The sequence below is a fragment of the Chanos chanos genome, chromosome 10 (genome assembly GCF_902362185.1).
Source record: "Chanos chanos chromosome 10, fChaCha1.1, whole genome shotgun sequence".
NCBI lineage: Eukaryota > Metazoa > Chordata > Actinopteri > Gonorynchiformes > Chanidae > Chanos > Chanos chanos.
The window spans coordinates 34,329,145-34,349,443 of record NC_044504.1 but is presented as its reverse complement, the minus strand read 5'-3'; the positions used below and the strand labels follow the sequence as shown (position 1 = coordinate 34,349,443).

General features: G+C 40.5%; 1 protein-coding gene across 1 annotated transcript; it reads right to left on the bottom strand.

The window, feature by feature from the left end:
- Positions 1 to 3,737: 3,737 nt before the first annotated feature.
- Positions 3,738 to 19,027, bottom strand: cckbrb (cholecystokinin B receptor b). Its single transcript, XM_030786969.1, has 5 exons — positions 18,859 to 19,027; positions 9,197 to 9,445; positions 6,648 to 6,909; positions 5,500 to 5,627; positions 3,738 to 4,270 (listed from the first exon to the last, which is right to left on the bottom strand). Exons 1-5 carry the CDS (start codon positions 19,025 to 19,027, stop codon positions 3,738 to 3,740), a joined length of 1,341 nt encoding a protein of 446 aa, XP_030642829.1.
- Between the last annotated feature and the right edge of the window lie 1,272 nt (positions 19,028 to 20,299).

The following is a 20,299-nucleotide window of genomic DNA, read 5'->3' as shown; positions in this document are numbered from 1 at the left end:
GTGAACACAGTCACATATTACAGAAAAGCAGGAAAAAGCTTTGACCGCAGGTGCACCGCATGATGAACATGAAATGACTGTAATTCTATTTCAACACATGCATGTACATAGACTACTCGATTAAATGTGCGTCTTGCAGATGGTTTGAGAACCTTGTGGGAAGTTACAACTGACAATATATGTATATGTATATGTATGTGTATATATATATATATATATATATATATTTATATATATATATGTGTGTGTGCGTGTGTGTGTGTGTGTGTGTGTGTGTGTTTATGTGTGTGCGTGTGTGTATGTGTGGATATATATATATATCTACACATATACACACACACACACACACACACATACATATATATATATAATATTGACGATATTAGTTGTCCCTGTCTCATTTTCCATCTTGTTTAGGATATGCAGATAATTATTTGAAGACTGTTAGGGTGTCCTCTGAGCGTGTGCAGAACTCTGACCTTGATCCTGGAGGTGGGGAGGAGGCTAAGCACTTGCCGCGAGGATACTGATGGTAGCAGCGGCCAGCCGAGATGTTAGAGATGCACTGGACCGTGTAATCTGATCATCTGAGACGAGGACGGGGAACTGGCTGGGCTGGTAGGGGCTTTAAGTAATGCTGTAGCAGGCCTCAGGCAGGCCCTGCTCTCCCGCCCCATTCCCTGTTAATCAGAGTAAAGCTATAGGCCATCATCAGGAAATCGCATGTTCCGTGTTCTTGTGAGACCCGGTGACATGCTTCGGACGCAAACGCCAAACATCCTCACCGATACCTTCGGGAAATCAACATTTCCTTCTGCTCCCTACTTCCAGCCGTGGCTTCTAAGCTGGGAGCGTTGACGACAGCAGACCCGCGATAATAAGGATGCAGATGCCGCCGCTGTGTGAGCTGAGTAATACAAGTGTCCCATAGCTCATTTAGAGGGGGGAGGTTTCCAAAGGGGAAGGTATTAAGAATCTTGCTGCCTTTTTTTTTTCTGGATTTTACGTAGCAGATATTACTGCGTCTTCTGAGCCAAGGATTAAGCTGTGTAGAATGAAATACTCGATTGGTAACGCATTTTACCACACAAATAGGATTCAAAACTAAGTCATCTCTGGTTTCTGGACTTGTGTTTTCTCTGGGCATACTGTTATTTGTTGTCAGACGATGGCATACGGAGCCAAGCATTGGTGGTAAGCAGATCTTGCTTTATTTCATGATTACAGGTGAGAATAACTACTCTCTAGTCCAAGTCCAACCATCAAATATTAATTGATTATTCTGTGAGAAGAACATCCTTTAATCCAAGTAGCTGCACCAGATGAGTCTACAGATGTATTGTGAAATGTATTAAATGGAGAAATGTATTACGGACAGGAGAAAAAGCGACAAAGCGAGTAAAGTGACAATATTGCCCTTCCTGTGATGGAAAAGTGTTACAAAAAAAGTAGAGACACTTTGTTTGTTCATCTCTTTCTCTCCCACATAGAAATAACCATGAGATGTCAAACATTTATCTGTTTATTTATCCTTCTGCATGTTTGTTTATGTTTCTGCATAGAAGAATGACAGATGAACGGATAAACTGCTGAAAAATGGTTAACCTATTACAGACGAGCCAGTATTTTCCCTCGTCCACAAGGACAAGTGTACGGCAAAGGCCTGGGAACCTTTCAAGGAATGATGACCTTTACTTTCCACTGAATATGACTTTAATACTTTTTAATTCCTGTTAGTGCTATGAGTGAGGTGGTGATGTGCTTCTAAATGTCAGACTGTAATGTATTCCCATCTCTCATATGATGAAAAGAAAAGTTGAACACAACTGAATGTAACAACGTAAGTCTCTGGATGTGAGCTTGAACGCGGGCCGCCGACCCGAGCTGCGAGCGGCCTATCAAGGCGAGGTGAGACGTGAGAGAGGATTTGAAAACGGAGCCTCGTGAGCCTAACAGAGGAATTTACATTTTATTTCCCACATGCTTTCTGATTACGGCGAGCAAAACCGAATTTACAGAGAGACTGCCAAAGGAGGTGCTCGGATGAGATGGTTTTTCCTATTTAATGGAGAGTAACCCAGGGAACATATGCTCATTGGTTAGAACCTCTGTCCGGAGGGTAAAGGAAAACGCATAAACCTGCCAGATAGGGGGAGGGAAAAGAAAAAAAAAACGGATGGAGATAAAGGCTTGGAGGACAAAAACGAACTGATATTGTACCAAAGCCTCCCAAGAATTAATCTGTGCACAGAGATGTTATTGTTTCGATTCAGAGACTGACATGTTCAATACCCTTTATCTCTAAACCTACATTTTTTAGACTTTGAAGCATTTCGGATCACTGTCTCCATAGACACAAGTAACAGGAATACAGGCTTTCAGAAAAATGATGATATTGCATGAGGGCGACGTGACTCTTTGTAATGGTTAGGTTAAAAGATTTTTCTATATATTAAAATAAACACTGCCTTGACTTTAGTCCAAGTACTTATCATTATGAATCTGTGCCAGTGCAGAGAGAATATCAGCCAGGCAATAACTCATCTAGTGCATTTGCTTTACCTCTTCACTCTTTTCCCCAAACAGGAAGGATATAGACAGACGTGAATTCCCCAAACAGAGGGGATACAGAGAAACATGGCACTATAGAAAACTGGCAGGTCTTTTGTGTGCCTTTTACTCTGTTTGATGGAGCTTTAAGAAGCTTAACTGTTGTAAAGTTATTATATTACTTGCAGTACCTCACAGAAGCATCTACGTATCTAAGATGACCTGAGAGACCACTTTTTTTTCTACTTTCCAACCAGTAGACCAAGTAATTACAGAAAGTGGAGTGGATAAGCCAGAGAGTAAAGCATGAAAGACAAATGTGTTGAAAAATGATTTTTCTGAGAGAAAAAAAAAATAGAAAACGATTTTGTACCATTGTGTAGCCAGCATTAAAGCAGTATGCTGTAGTGGAAGGGATTTTTTTTTTTTTTTTGGTGACAAAACTACATATTTCAAACTAAATTGTAAGCAGAGGCATATCAGTCATCACCTTCTCAGAGCTCTGATATTAACGGTGATTCTTTGTCAATACTGCACCTATCGAATGACTCTCCTCATAAGCTTTGACGTTGAGTGTTTGAGGGCCATGGAGTGGCCCCAAGGAGTGAGATCATTATCCACTCAGCATCCTATATGTATTAATAGATTTACACAGACGTTTTGAGAGTCAAGCCTACAACCACTCCCATGGAAACATTGCCACAAGCAACGAGGGATTCTGCCTCATAGGCCAACAAATGCAACACCCACCCACACACACACACACACACACACACACACACACAGAGGCGTACTACAGCAAACACTGATTAGCAGGCACTTACAGTATATTCCACAAAACAAGGACAAATGAGAATGAGATACAGACACATACTGGATCTATTAAGGGACGATGTTATCGGCCAGTCAGGAACCTCGGCCAATCAGGAACCTCAACATTGACCTCACTGTACATTTTGATGAGGGGTCACGCTGTTGGTATTGTTTGATTCACTAAATAACAGCTTTCACCCACATTCTTTCAGTCACATCCAAGCTTAGGCATGAGGGTTGTCTCTTTACCCAGACAAAGGCAGAGGGCAGCTCCAGGTTTTCACGTGGAGCTGGGCTCCTGCCTATAACTTCTCCACCAATCCATGCACATGGGACAGCCTCATATCTCAAGCCCCCTGCCCCAAGGATGGGAGTCAGCACGGCCCCATGCTGCTAACGGTGGTGTAGGTAAATTTGGACATGGACACCGCCGTTGCCGTGACATCATCGTCCCCCTCTCTGAGTCCCCTCCTCCGACAGGGCCTACAGCAGCAGGCGAAGGTCGCTAGCAGCGCCTTTCGGAAACGCTTGTTCATGAAGCAGTAGATGATGGGGTTGACGCAGGCAGAGGTGTAGGAAAGCAGGTGAATGAAGGAGATGGGAGCTCCAGACAGAGCCCGATAGGCAGAGGGCAGGTCAAACGCTTTCCAGGTGTTGACGGAGTACAGGGGCATCCAGCAGATGAAGAACATGGCCACGATGATGATCAGCATGCGTATCACGCGTTTCTTGGCCATCAGCTTGGCCTCTGACGTGTTGCTCCGAGGCCGGTCCACCTTGGCGGGTCCAGCGGAGGTCAGCGTAGACATCTCCATGGAGTTGGGTCTCTTGGACATCTGGATGTAACAGCCGTCGCCGTCGTCGCCGGAGGAGGAGGCGGCGGCGACGCTCAGGCCGTTCTTCACACCTGGACAGAGAAATTTGAAATACGGTTTTAAAAATGACATTTAAAAGATAACCTCTCTGCAGGCAGCAGGGCAAACGCAATTATGTCCGTATGTGTAGCTTGTTCAGTACAACGTTATTCTTATCATACGCAAGGGCACCATTTGATTCAATATTTTTCGCATTCAACATTAGCACAAAGATTTTTTTTCTTTTTTTTTTTTTTTTTTGTCATGAAAAACCTAGAGGTCAACTTTATGTTCAGTGTTTATGTACTGTTGTACAAAAACGAGTAAAGATTGTGGCTGAATCACTTTGTTCTAAAGATTTGTGAAACTCCTTGCAGTTGATGTTTTATATGACTGAGCGTAACCTCCATTTCCACAAACTGTTACCAATAAAGATGTCAAAGGAAATGACATTCTAAAAATACTAATTTAAAAAACAGCAGTGGCGCTTTGATAGATCTTCCGCTGACTCACTCAATAAGTGTTTTCAGGAGCTGGACCTTCGGATCCCAGGAGAAATGGGCTTATATTTATAACCATAATAGCACCGCAGTCATTAAACCAAAGCGTCGGACAATTTGGAGGACGAAGCTATGTCCACAACAGATCCGCAGATATTAAACTCATAATAATGGAGCTGACATGCCAGCTGAATGGATGAAATGCCAAACTAGTTCTTCAGTCTCCCTCCTTGAACACTCATACACACGTATGTACACTCATGCTCTCTCTCACCCTCTTGTACAAAAATACTGGTTCAAAATTTGGGTCAAAATACAAAACACGTGCACATGTGAGGAAATCCTGGGTCAAAATTTGATTACATGGAAATGAACTCTCGTTTGGTGCATTTGAGATCATGTCCTGCGAACAGATGGTCGTGTCCATAAATACTGACAATAAAAACCCATCCTGGAGGCAGAAAATCGGCACATACGGTCCCAGGGATTTGTTCACTAATCCAGTCTTTAAATGGAAGTTCACAGGTTACATCATTTTACCTCAGCCATGCCTACTAAAACAAGCCAAATGAGTTCAGTTATAGAAGATGACTGACAATATGTGACAAAAATGTTATGTTAATGTTGTTTATGATAACTTGTAATCAATAAATTAACCAAATAAATCAAACATAATGAATGAATGAATGAATGAATTAATTTATCAATCAAACAAACAAACAAACCAAACAGCTCATCGTTCAACCATTCATTCTATCAATAAATCAATCAGCCAGTCTCACCTTCTTGTTCTTTCTTTTGTTCCAGCTCAAACTGGATACCACGGTAAAGTTCTCTGGATATAAGACCATACGCTATGATCATGACCACTCCAGGAATGAAGAAGAGAACACAAAGCAAGAGGATGCACCTGAAACAGAGAAATTCAAATGACACAAAGAAACACAAGGCAAACAAAATAATGAGCATTTCATCTCCAAGAATAAAGGCCACAAAATAGCGCCTTGAGCAGGAAAAAAAAAAAATATATGAGAGAATTAATTTGATACAGCTGAAAAGAGGAACAGGAAATGGACATGGTTTAGTGACTTTAGGCAATAAAAATTTCATTCTAAAGCCAATCTGGAAATTTATTACAGAACAGGATTACGCTGCTCTCTTAGCACCAGAATAAAACACATGTTCATTTCAAATGTAGTGCACATCTTTGTCAGAAATAACATTATCTGAGGAAACATCCTTAATTTTGGCTGCCAATCCAAATCTTACATTAAGATTTGTTCAGTCAGATGTGGTGGTTTGGTTTGAGTAGATGATAATGGACAAATATAAACGACTCTGAATCTCTCGGCTGTCCTTGTAACGTGTACGGAGCTGTTTTGAGCAATCGCATAAAAATACGAAATCAAGAGGCATTCTTTACTCCAGGGATGCTAGTGAAGAAAAAAACAAAAACAAAAACCAACATGAGCACACAACAGTATGCTGTTGTTTATCTGACTTCAAAACCTCATGAGAATGAACCGAGATGGTATTGCTACACTGAATTATAAAACTGTCATTTAAAAAGTACTGTCATAAAACAGGAATGTACCATGAGAGAGATACACAGCTGACCTCATTGGATTTGTAAGCAATAAGTATCTTCCAGTGTGAATGTAACTGTTACTGCCCCCACAGTTCTGCTGGGCTTTTCAGGACACAAACACATAAACTCACAACACCTGTGAGAGCATGGGAAAGTTCACTGGAAATTTAGCGGCCAGAGAGGCCTGCGTCTTATTCTGCAAATGTTTGTTTTTTGTTTGTTTTTTTCCCCCAGACTTTCTATTAAATATGATTATAAAGTAAAGCAATTCACCGATTGTTGGTTAAACTGTTATGGTAGGGTAACGGTCGTTTTCAACGTTCAGGCGGTTGCGTGACTCACCAGGCTTGCTCCACCTGGTTCTTGGGCCATTCGTGACGACACATGTGGGCAGTGGTTTTGTTGGTTTTGTTGACCTTGACCAGGGTGCTGAAGATGGGGTATGGAATCATGAGGAGGAAGGACAGGAGCCACGTCACGGCGATGACTTTGTAGGCATGGGAACGGGTCTGCCAGGCACGTGACTTAAGAGGATTACAGATGGCGCTGTACCTCTCAATTGCTATGGCAACCAGACTAAAGGTGGATATGCTGACGGAAATTCCTGTTATCAAAAACAAAACTGTATAAGATCAAACGTCCCCCCCCCATTATGGGCCTATTGTCAGAGCAATTTGTTCAAGTGTTAAATTTCGTCTTGTTTTTTTTATTGGGTAAGGTTTACCAGAACAACTTGAAAAGATGGGTTACTTCATGAGCATGTTTAATAAGTATTGTACTCATTGTAAACAAAAAATTATAGACAATATTCATGAGAGGAAACTGTGAGAATGAGGTCCTTCTTTCAGCACTAAGTCATCGTCTCTGGGGATAGTACCATCCATAAAGTTTTAGCAAAGAAAAACTGTAACTAGTAACTGATGTATGATGAATTACTTTTGGCCAGAGATCATAAGTTGTGATCACAACGGGTCATACCCGGGAAATTAAGTCACTTTGCAAATCTGTGTAGCCTTAATTCAGACAGAAATCCAAACATTGACAGAGAAGGTAGTCAAACAGAGAGACCACAGAGCTGGGCAATGTTTTGACACACAGTATGTGCCTTGGGGCATTGAGAGAGGCAAATGTACAACAGAGGCAAACAGAAATCTCATCACATCCATTTCCCACAAGCACACGCTCCAAAGCATCTAAATTACATTATACAGCAGTGTATGTACCCTATAGATATTGAATTTTTAGAAGATTCATTCTCCATTTATTCACTCGCCGAAACCATTTTCAAAAGGCCAGTGTTGTTTGTGCATACACCTAAGCTCCAAGAACATCACAGATATATCATCATAATAAATTGTATGTTAAATTATATTCATAGTTATCAGTGGATATGTGAGTTGTATTTAAAATGGATACCGTATGAAACACAGGTCTGCAAAGTGAAAACTGTCGAATCACGTAAGGAAATCTCCACAGTTCTGAAGAATTTTATGCTTAATTGATAATGGGATTTACCAATATTAGCTCCTTGGTTAGTCCCTGTGAGAATATGTGATCAGCCACACTGCTCCCTTTGTTTTCCCCTTCAGCATTCTCTGTGTATTTTACCATGTATCCTGCATTCTTGTCTGATTTGTATAGAAGGTTTTATTAATTAATAATAATAATAATAATAATAATAATAATAATAATGATAAAGAAATAATAAAGAAATACAGGTCTGTCTTTTCCAAATGGAAACAGAAGTTGTAAAAAAATGTAATGACATATGCGTACAGTGCTTTCAGATATTTTCTCAGAGTGTAAATGTGGACCAAACATATTCTCTAAAGAAGTCTATCAGGACTGAAACACAAATTAGACAGGCCCCTGGCATTACTGTCATACTAGATGTTAAACTGAATTTAGACATCAATATCTTACGTTTCAAAAAAAATACAATAAAACCAAATTTAACGTAGATAACAATCTGGATTATGGATCATGATTAGTGAATGTATAATTTTACAAAAGACACATTTATAACATGAGCAGTTGACATGAGTTATTGAATCAGTCGCTTGACTTACTTGCCTGCTTGTCTGTTATTTTTCATTGTTAAACTTTCATACATTTTTTTTTTGTTTGTTTGTTTGTTTGTTTGTTTGGATTTCATCTTTCCGTTGGTGTGTTGGACCACCCTTCTGTTTGTATTGTGCGCCCGCGGTCTGTTTCTTCTCCATAAATTTGAATTGCCCTGCAAATTTGTCTATTAATCATCGCTTTCCTCCTCGTCTTTAATTTCATCAGCTGCAGATGCGTGGTGTCGTCTGAATTTTAATAGCGTAAAAAACTTTCCAGGCCCTTTTAGTCATCGGTCCGTTTTGGGTTTTTTTTTCAGTGTGACCTTGGAATCACATTAACTGCGGTTAGAAGAGTTCCAGCCCTCATATAGAAACGCACTGATCCTTTGAAAGAAAAGATGTACAAACTCAAACCACTCTGAAACAGATATTTCTTCAGAGAAGTCAATTTAATTTTCTCAGACTTAGAGGCTGCATCAATTTCACTTTGTGGAACAGGGCAGACAAAGCCAGCCGAGGTAAACTACTTTTAAAACCTTTTTCGTCCTGCGTTGCACAGTTGCTGTACCCAGCCTGCAGGACACAGTGGAAGGCTGTTTTTTTTCCACTAATGTGGTCATCTATCCTTTCAGTTCATGCCAAAGATAATTACACCAACCTAAATTATCTCTCTTCAATTCTGAAACCACATGCATTGCGGTCACCTATGAAAGGTACCGAAGATCCTGTGATCTATGAATTTGACTTTGCTGGTTAGACGAGCATTACAGGCTTTGAAAGAAAAACATTATCTGCTGAGACAAAATGATTGTTCTTGTACGGTCTTACCCATTAGATAGGCCACAATTTTGCACATAGCAGCCCCAAAGGTGAAGTCCTCCTGGAGGTTGGGGATCAGCGTGAAGGGCATGCAGAAAACGGCCATCATGAGGTCGCTGACGGCCAGAGAGAGCAGGAAGGAGTTGGTGACCGTCCGCATCCTCTTATTCACAGCCAGAACCACAATAATCAGCAGATTCCCAAAGACGCTGAGCAGGAATATCAGAGAGTAGAGCAGTATCCTCAGGAAATCTATTTCTGAGAAAACAGAGAGGGAGAGAGAGAGAGAGAGAGAGAGAGAGAGAGAGAGAGAGAGAGAAGGGGGGGGGCAAGAGAGGTCCTTTGATAAGTTCAAACGTAAAAATAATTATGGACTAGCACGCTCACAACAACAGCAACAAAGACCCTTTCCCTAATTTGTGTATAGTGCATTCAGATGAGGGACTGAGCAGAGGGGGATGCTAAAAAAGATAGAGCATGGAGTGAAAGAAAGAGATGTTTGACATGAGGAAAAGCCAAACAACTGGTTCTAGTGACAAATGAGCGCAATTAAAAGTATTTGATTTATACAGCACCTGACAATGTCATTTCATTATCACTGAAGGCACTGAAAACTTTGGAAAGATTCCTGTCGTAAAGACTTTTTCACGCTTTGAATCTCCCAAAAATTGCTATTAAAAGAGCAATGCCTGCACAAACACTTCTACTTTCACCTGCCCCCACAAAAAGGGTGAAATAATCCATATTCTTTGCCCATTATCAGTTTCAGAACAGAGAAACAACCATTTCACAGTAGCGCTTTGGCAGATAGATGACCAAGAGACTTGGTACAATGACTCACTCTACTTCTAACTGAGTTCAAATGATGTCACTGAAACAGCCTCCGCCACTTAGCTGATAGCTTTTTCTTCTCTCCCTCCTTTTTTTTTTTTTTAATTCAATCATATGGAAACAGCAGTAAAATAATATGTGAACGGTGAGGCATGCCAATAAAGACTTACTCATTCTGGCCTGAACGCTGTCGTTAATCAATAGTGTTAACATGCTGATGGATATCTCAGGGCTTAGGGGGGGAACCTAATGCTGATAACAGGAGTTTTCAGCTCGTACATGTGCTCCTCACACTCAAAAGCATTTAGTCCTGCAAAGAAGCCTAATGGAGGGCATTTGATGACACGCAGCCCATAAGTTTCCATAAAATATATCGAGCCGAACGATACAGAGCACCAATTTCATCACGAAAGGTGGAGCCTTGAAGGGGCATGCTGATGGATTGGAAAGCACTCGACGCATCTCCGTGGATATAAATCATATTTCTACAGGCGAGGCTGCGCTTTTTGACACGGGCCATGACCTAATGCAAAGCAGTGAGCTATCAAGTCAACGTGTCTAACTATATAACGTCGGGGTGTAATCGGAAAATAGTTTTTCGGCCATATGATAGATTGAAGTGACACTATGAAATTCAATTACAAAGACGGACATGCTTAAGTTCAGGGAAACCATTCAGTCATATTAGTGATATTAGTAACAGCGTTGAATTAAATACTGAAGAAAAAAAAGGAAAATTATATTAGGTAACACACTCTCCCCTCAGCTGAGTAAAAAGCATCCCTGAAAAGCATGTGTTATTATTATTATTATTATTATTATTATTATTATTATTATTATTATCATTACTGTTGCAGTTATTGTTGTTGTTTCTGCCATTGTTCCTTGTTGTTATCAACTGAAGTTGAACTGAAAAATGATTATTTTTATTGTTAATTTGATGCATGACATGAATGATTTGGAACCCATTCTAATTCATTCATTCTTTTTTTTTCTTTTTTCTTTTCTAAGGACAAGACTAACTTCAAGTATTTCTATAAACTTTTAACCAAATGACAGCATCTAGAAGTGTAATGATCTCCATCCTAAAAGTTACAGAAGAGAGATATTAATAAATCATTGTTACATCAACCCAGGCGAGCTTGGATTCAGTCATTTTATGGAACGCTCTTGCAGTAATAAGCAGTTGGACAGGAATTTCAGTTCCATGGTAAATACCTCGTTCATTCATTTATACTCTTAATCCGATAATAATTAGCTGATGTGCATAAAAACACAGGTGCACAACTTAGTACTTAAACCTAATTGAATGAAGTGTGAGCTAACTAGCATGTAGAATGAGAAACTAGCCCTGGTGGAGGTTACAAAGGTTACATCTTATCTGAACAAAAGCACAGCGTAACAAATGAAACATTCAAGACTGTACTGACTGATTGGTGTAGCATTACACTCCGATTTCTGATTACTGTAATCGAGGGACACGTAGGCAAACTGGGGGGATTTGATGAAAATGCCAAGGGGCTAATTTGAGAGCAGAAGATTTGAATGATTGCGCTTTGATTTTAGGAGAAGCATTTGTGACGTGCGGCGTGGTTTACACATCAAGCCGCAACGACTCCAAACACAGAAGTCAACTTCCAAAAGTTTCACTGAAAAAGTAAAGAAATGAAACTCCAACCACAAGCAGCAGTTTGTTTTCACTGAACGGGTATGTTTACCGCTCAAAGCTTCGACGGTTCTTTTTTTTTTTTTCTTCTGTGTCTGAAATGATTTACATAAGCAATGGATAATTCTCCATTTCCCTTATGCGGATGGAGGTCCAAGTCAATATGATCCAGAGCCCAAGAGAAGGAGAGAGGGGATTATGGGATCTGTATGGCCCCATCCTGTTAGTGGTTCATTCTTCCATACCAATCATCCTATGACACCTTTAGCCAGAGTTGGATCATTCATTTTTGTCTCTGGCTGGCTTACTGTGGCGACTGTCCCTCTCTCTCCCTCTCTCTCTCTCTCTCTCTCTCTCTCTCCGAGGATTTGTTCCTCCAAAATGCTGTGGACATCAGCAAATGCCTGTGGCCTAGAACGGATCAGGGGGGACAGATCCACATCGGTGGTTGGACTAAAATCAATGCTATCTCTCCCCCTCACCCTGTTTCATATTCTCAGCAACAGCAAATATTTAACGGACTTGCTCAACATAACAGATGGAGCTGGGCAGCTGGCGGGCGTTTTTTTTTTTTTTTTTTTTGCGGTGCCGTGTTGAAGGAACCCGGATGAAACGGGTTTGAAGATGGGGAGTAAATCCTGTATGAGTTGGTAAAGCCCTGGTTCCCCTTCCCAGAGGAAATACTGGAAAATTAGGATCTCCAGCAATTAGTCTAAGCTATGAGAGATGAAGTTTCTGGAAAGACCATGAACAACCCTTCAGTCTTCAAATGAATTATATTGTAATGCATCTGTTAGCCTTGGAAAGCTGTAAACACCAGAGGAAGAGTGATAGAGATAGAAAGAAAGAATGAGAGACAGAGAAAATAAAGGAAACAGGGAGCGAGCAAGAGACAAACAGAGGAAGAAAATATTTATTCATACTTGCATGTGTGTGTATGTGTGCGTGTGTGTGTGTGTCTGTGTGTGTGTGTGCGCGCGCGCTCGCACAGAAACCAGTTTCCCTCATTTTCTCATTGCCTAATGAAATATGTTACACTGTGACTATTGCAATCAAAGCCAATTATTGTCTCTGGGTATGTACAATACCCCAGGAAGCCAAATATCTCCACAAACAAATTTTCCATTGTAATCTTGATGTCTGTCATGATTGTTAGTAGATGGTGAGCCAATCTGTCCTGTCTCATCGAGGCAAGCGCTCTGCCACTCTGAATTTGGGCCCTCGAACCCCGCGTATTTACCAAATTCAGTTCACGGTCTCTCAGTCACTCCTTCGACTGCTAAGTTACTCCCACTTACTCCTAATGCTGGGGGTTCTGCCTTTTTTCTCTGGAGACTTCCCGAGAAATCGCCGGTAATAAATGATCAAAACATCCTGAAGCTTAAGGAACTTATAATTCAAGAACGGCCTGAAAGTTTCTTTAAAAATGAATGGAGTGGTTCCTTTGTGCAGAGCATTTCCGCTTAATGCTTCCTTACGACTGCGATCATTCAAATGTGTCGTCGTACACACATTGCTGTAGTATAAACCGTTACAGTTTAAACCGTCAGGTGGACAATGTCTGCGCTTTTCCTTCAGAAATGGTTTTAAGTTGAGGTAAACTGTAAAGCATTGCTTGGTTATTTAATTTAAGTGTGGGCTTATATGGTCTTATGGTCATAGTGCTAGCATGCCTCCTGGCTAGGTGTGAGCTGACTATTCACATCTCTCTCATAAAGTCCCTCAGCCTTCTGTTTCCAAATACATCCATTTATTCTTTTGTCTGTGCTATTCTTATTAAAATTATTATTACATAGGTCTACTGGGCCACAAGGCAACATGGGAGAGAATAATCCTGAAATTCATAGATAAAGAAATCCATGAATTAATGAAAAGGACTTGAAGCGAATATTGAAGTTTGTTGCATAAATTATGAACTCGGAGCTGGAAGAAAGGTCATTAATGTTTCAGATAGGGGTTAATTATTTTCATTCATACGTGACTGTGACATTTTTATGACATTTTTCGTATAATGAGGTGACTTTGCAGCTGAGCGTTCAGATATTTTTTAATGGCGTCACAGAACGGGCGGGTGAGAAAGGACAGTTTCTGAAAAGGGGATGAATTTCTCATCAAAACTGTTCAAACGAAACTCGACTTCTGAGTTGGGAAAGAGGGCCGGGGGTTAATTTTCTCAACGTGGCTGAGATCAGATATGCCAAAAGCAGAGTGATAATTAGACTAATCAGAGGACTTGCTCTCATTTGCAGCCATAAACAGGTCAAATGTCTAGCTGAAATTGAATTAATGAACTATTTGCTCGATGACAAAAAATAACTAACACTGATAATAATTAAGAAATATAACGTTCAAACTTAAAAGAATAAGTATTTATTATTTATTGTGACTAGGAACCAGGCAAACATAAAAGTGAATCTTTGTTGATTTTGTTGGAGCCCTGTCAGTTCTTCTCGTTGACCTCTGTGCTAGGAGAAAGGAGAAACTGTCGTACAGAAGAAAAATTAAAAAAATTAAACAGGCTTTAGCTTGTTTATGATATATATTTTGAGCTGCCTGGATTAGATTAAGGAGAAATGCCCACAGGATGGAGATTAGAAATTAAATGTGAACCTTAATCTTATTACCGAACACTAACAAAACAAGGTACAGTCAGAAAAGGCATTTGGCAGAAATACACTGTATTTTTTAATTGGTTGTTCTCAGTCTGTGTGGTTCTAATGTTACTGAATGATTAACATTAATTGTAAGCATTCATTGTAAACACTCATATTGTAAACACTCATATTGCTTGATATTAACATTAATCCAGATTTAGATAGGAGATATTATACAGTTTTAAGCAAGAAATGAATCAATGTTGCATAATATTACCATTTTTACCAACTTCTCCAACATATGATCTCAATGACGATAGTTTGAAAATAAATTCAGATCATATGTGCGGGCAAAAAAAAAAAAAAAGAAAAAAAAAAACACTGAATAGAATTGAAAATTATTTTTGTTAAAAAAAACAAACAAACAAACATAAGTTTGTACTGTATGACAGAGGACAGGAATATATATATATATATATAGCACTGACTACTACTCTGTCTGGAGATTTTCCTCTGTCTCGATGTCAAAGGTCAATCGGAGTAGGATGACGGGCGCAGCAGTTCTGTAGGACACAGCTTACGGCTGTCAGTTTGAACCTCAGCACTGAGCCAAAAGCACACACGCACACGCACACACACACACACACACACTGAAAATGACCTTCTTCTTCTCCTCAACACCATGTAGACCTTTTCACAGCCTGAACTGCATCAGCACATCGTAAACAGGAAAACGGAAATCGCAAACACGTATGCCAGTAAATGAGTAGAACTATTACATTTGATCCTGTGTTGATTTACCAGCACTGTCATTAAAGGCGTTAAGAGCCTTACATTCCATGGATAATGTATCATGGAAACTATATGGATTTATACCCATTTTCCTGACATCAGTAGTAAGCACTCTACCAGGAAAGCACCGAAGACTATCAAAGTGACACTCAGTAAGTTCGTAAATGTTTATGTCTCTCTCTCTCTCTCTCTCTCTCTCTCTATGTGTGTGTGTGTGTGTATGTATGCGAGGGTGGGGATGTGAGTTTGCATCAGTGTGTGTGTGTGTGTGTGTGTGTGTGTGTGTGTGTGTGTGTGTGTGTTTGAGAGAGAGAGAGAGAGAGAGAAAGAGAGAGAGAGAGAGGAAGTTAAGGAGAGGAGTAGGAGAGAGAATCATTGTATGCCAAAACAAACTCAAATGTTGGGAGTCTGCCAGACCATTTTGAAATATTGTTTAATTCATACTTTGTTGAAATACATACTTTGTTGAAAGTTTGTGCACAGACATGTCTTTAATTTAATGTGCTGATTAAGTAACAGAAAACAGTGATGACTTAAATAAACTTTTCTCAACAATTTCTGTCAGCACTGTACAGTTTTCTTCCACTTGTGTGTTGTTCTGTGCTGATTGATTACAGTGTTGTTTTGGATATGGGCTGTGTAAATCATTTTTACACCTCTAATGCAAGTGGTTCTAACCAAATGAACGCTTTTTGCCCTGAGCCTTTCCCTGAAAAGAACTATTACACACTGTCATCTTTCTTTATCCTCTATCTATCTATCTATCTATCTATCTATCTATCTATCTATCTATCTATCTATCTTGGTAACCCAAAATAATCTGTCATTAAGCAAATGGTTCAAGTACAGTGAAAAAGCTGAAATAATGTACGGGTAAAGGCATCATTGTAATTCAGCATCAGTGTTTACCATGCACAGAATCAGCAAAGGACACACAGAACCATTCAGACCTTAAGCTACAGGTTCAGTCACATGGTGTACTACTGCAATGTGGCTAAGGATCTCCCATTTTCAAAACAGAGAGATAGATGGGCAGATAGATAGATAGGTAGAGAGAGAGAGAGAGAGAGAGAGAGAGAGAGAGAGAGAGATGATGGATGGAGAGAAAGAGAGAGAGAGATAGGGAGAGAGAGAGGGAGGGCAGCGTAGAAGACATATGATGTATAGATGCATGTACTTTGATGGTAAATGTAAGTGTTTCTTTCTGTCAGTATATCAGTCATGTGTAAATCTGTTCACTAATGTAAGCTCAGAATGAATTGGATCATAAATTTGAGCATGCCCCATGAAGGGTAACACGTTATATGTGGTCTGTGGTTTACAATGTCACCCACATATCATTAGATATAACATTGAGATTGTGTATTCTAATAACGGACCTTTATAAGCGGTATTTCGGTAAGAATAACTCTGATTAGCACCAAAGAGACAGTGACAGAGAGAGTGTCACAAACACAGGTCAAAAACAGCTTCTTCTCATCGGACACACATCATGAATTTAGCATCAATACAGAAAGTGCAGTGATTAGTAAGTAAAGCAGGAAATGACCTTTTAATTGCCTCATAAATATGTATGAGTCACATCTAAATTAGCATATTAGGATGTGTCAAGGAAGCTTGAAGTACTAATTAAAATGTTTCCAATTTGAAAGAAACCATGACAGTCTGGTTATACGTAATAACCTTTATGTGTCCTCTCAGATAATGATCTCAGAGGTAGAAATGAAGTTTGGCAGCGCTAACAAGTCAATATTCGTACAGGAAATGACCTCATCATGACTCTTCCTCTCTTTAAAACAGTCCTTATCAACCACTGTGTATAGCAGCATTAACACAGGTATCGAAAGACAATACTTTGGATGGACTTTGATTCTTCATCATCTTTTTTGGCATCATTTCACACCCCCCCCCCTTTGTTTAATTCAGTTTTAATTTATCATCTTATCTTGCTGTAAGTTCAATTTAATGTGGCAGTTTAAATCGGGTTCAGTTCAAAGAAAGCTGATTTATATTACATTTACTCCCAAAACATGTGACAATCTTTTTGTTTCAAAAACTTTTGGTCATCAAACATTACGTGATGATGGAGATGATTAAGTTAAGTTCAGTTTAAGTGATTACACAAACACTGTGAACAGTGAATTTGTCCTCTGCATTTAACCCATCCAACACACCAGTAGTGAACACACACCAGACGCAGGAGCATTGGGCAGCCTTCCTTGGTGAGCACCCAGGGAGCATTGGGGTTAAGTGCTCAAGGGCACACAGCCGTGGATGTTGGGCCTGGGAATCGAACCGGCAACCCTCCAGTCACAAGCCTGGTTCTCTACCCTTTAGACCACGGCTGCCAGTCTTGTATATCTCACAAAGTTAGTTGCTTGATAATCTTGCAGTGAGAGAATCTTACGGTATTTTGTTATTTTCATTATCTATCAAATCTTGATTCTAACAGCAATGAATTGTGTAACAAAACTCGTTTTTTCAGCAGCATCCTCGCTGATACCGTTTTACGTTGTGTTCTCTTTTCTTTGTGGTGTGAGGCAGCAGTATGGTGGGACTGGACCAGCAGTAATTCACTAATGATGGGTGATCAGCAGTAATTCACTAATGATGAAGACGAGATGCCTTTGTGCTGCTTTCATTCCATTCATCTAACCCAGGTAAAGAGCTCATTGTTAATGAGCGGTGTGCTCACGCAATGCTACACTTTCTCACATACATCTCTGTATGTGTGCGTGTTTGTTTGTGTGCGTGTGTGTGTGTATGTGTGAGTGTGTGTGTAATTTGGGCTGTGATTAAGCTCTACCCTGCCCTTATGCACTCTATATTTAGCCCTCCCCCAGGATCTAAGTGCTGAGTTCTCTGAGCAAGCCACACAGGGTCCATATAAAGGGATCAACCCAAGCAACCAGTGCAAGGAGAGAGAGAGAGACTCATCACCTACACACACACACACACACACACACACACACATATATATATATATAGAGAGAGAGAGAGAGCGAGAGAGAGAGAGAGATGTATGCATATATGACAGAACTACAGAAATGTAAGTCTGTGTGGCTGAGTACAAACCTGCCTACTTTGTAATTTAACAAGTGTCTTTTCTTCCCCGTGCACTGTTTCACTAGTTTCGCCCAGTACGGGATCGGCTCTTTTCAACAGGAAAAAGGCGCTCGGGGAAAAGATCCCCCTGACATCGCAATCAATATTGCAACCCCCTGCCCGCGAGCGGAGCGCAATTATCCCGCGGTGATTACGGAGTCCCTGTACACATATTTTGAACTAAATATTCTCGTGCAACAAAAAACAGGGACATTACGGCTTTGACTCGGGGTTAACAAGCGCTTGAAGGAACGTGTGATTTTAGGTTAGGTCTCCACAAAACTTCAACATTTTCAATCACAAGCTGACAGTCCTTACAATATGCAAAACAACATTCATTCGATTTTCTTGTGTTATTTTTTATTTGCATTACTTGTAATGTAGTACATGGTAGAAGAAAGTAAGAAAAATGAAAACAAAACAGCTGGGAATTTCGTTGCGAAGACATGGGAATTTTGTGATTTTTGTGAAATACTAGACTACAGGCTATTCTACTTTTTGTCGTATAGAAAAACTGATAACGCATCACGTAGTGCGTCCTGTCCAAAGCCAAGATAATAGCTCCTCAAAATAAACAATTTTTTAAAAAGCCCTCATTTACTTTGAACGATGTGTGCTTAAGAATCAAATCTTGAGGGTTAGTTCAATACTTCAATACTTCATCTTGACGCATGAATACTCACCTTTCGCGCGCGCTGGCTGAGCTGTAGGTATCAAGGGCGCGTCTCCACAGGTGGTGCTGCTGTTAGTAAGCTCGAGGCTCAGGTTCGAGGTCCTGTTCAAAGTTGTGGCATTCAGAGTTCCAAGACACCCGAAAAACGCAGCCGTTTCGTTCAGCCTTTGTAAATCCATCATGTATTTAGCTATTTTCAGGTTTAAAATGGTAAGGTTTTGGGCAAACATTGACTCAGTTGGTATCTGATAAGGCGTGCGTAAAACCTTCAGCAGTCATGACACCACAATACATAGTCACTGAAAACTAAACGAAATTTTTCTTCAGCAGTGAAAAAGCATGCTTTTTAATTTATGTGTAATTAAAAGAAACTGAAATAATATCTCCTGATATTTGGTTAAAGGTCCTGACAATGGCCGAGGACCTCGTGGTATTGTGTCGCGAGCGAAATCTCTCCGTCTGCGAGAAAGGATTGGATTCCTCGCATCACTGCGCGCCTGGGCTGTAGTGGTGGATAAGACTGCAGATGCAACTTATTGAGGACGTCTACAGAGGGAGTGGGTTTGGTTTTAAGGTCTTGCGCACATGAACTGGGGTGGATAGGGGGGCGGGGTAGGGTATTTAGTCCCTTTCCATTTCGTCCCCTTTTAAGAAAAGTTAATAAAATGTAAGAACTGTGGAGTGAATCATTGTCGCCCTCTAGTGGTTAGACAACCAACAAATCGAGCGTAGGCGCAAAAAGACGGTGTTTACTTCAGACATGCGTAGATCTCTCTCTCTCTCTTTCTCTCTCTCTCCTCACACACACACACACACACACACATACACAGCAATCCATGCGTTCCCATATATTTCCTGCTGGTTTAAAACATATTTTAAGACTAACCCACTGAAGCGTGTTATTACCTTTTGTGCTCCGATTGGGAAAGTACAGATCACCCTCTTTTTGGGGGGGGGGGGGGGGGGGGGGGGGCTAATAGCGGCAGCAAAAGAAATACATTAGAATGTGAGTTATGCAGTACAACATCATTCAAAGTAAGCCCCTCGGCTCTCTGTGCACCGGGGTGCAAGCTGTTCCTGATATTTTGTTACTGTCTACCCACGTCCTTACTTTCCTAATACTGTCACTGGGTCAATACAGATTCCCACACCAGCTCCAGCTGAAGTCTGAGTAGTTCGGCTAAAGCTCCACATGTGGACCAGCATGACAGTAGAGAGCAAGCCAAAACTGAGGACCGACAGAATAAAGACAAAGGGCACTTAAAATGGGTTGTCCATGGCCCTCTGTGTATAACCCCACCCCCCCAACCCCCACTCCCACTCCCCCTGTTTCTGTCTGTCTGTCTCCCTCCTTCTCTCTCTCTCACAGAGCATCCAAAGTAAGAAATTAAAATGGTTTGTCCATGGCCTTACGTGTGTAACCCCCCCCCCCACTCCCACTCCCCCAGTTT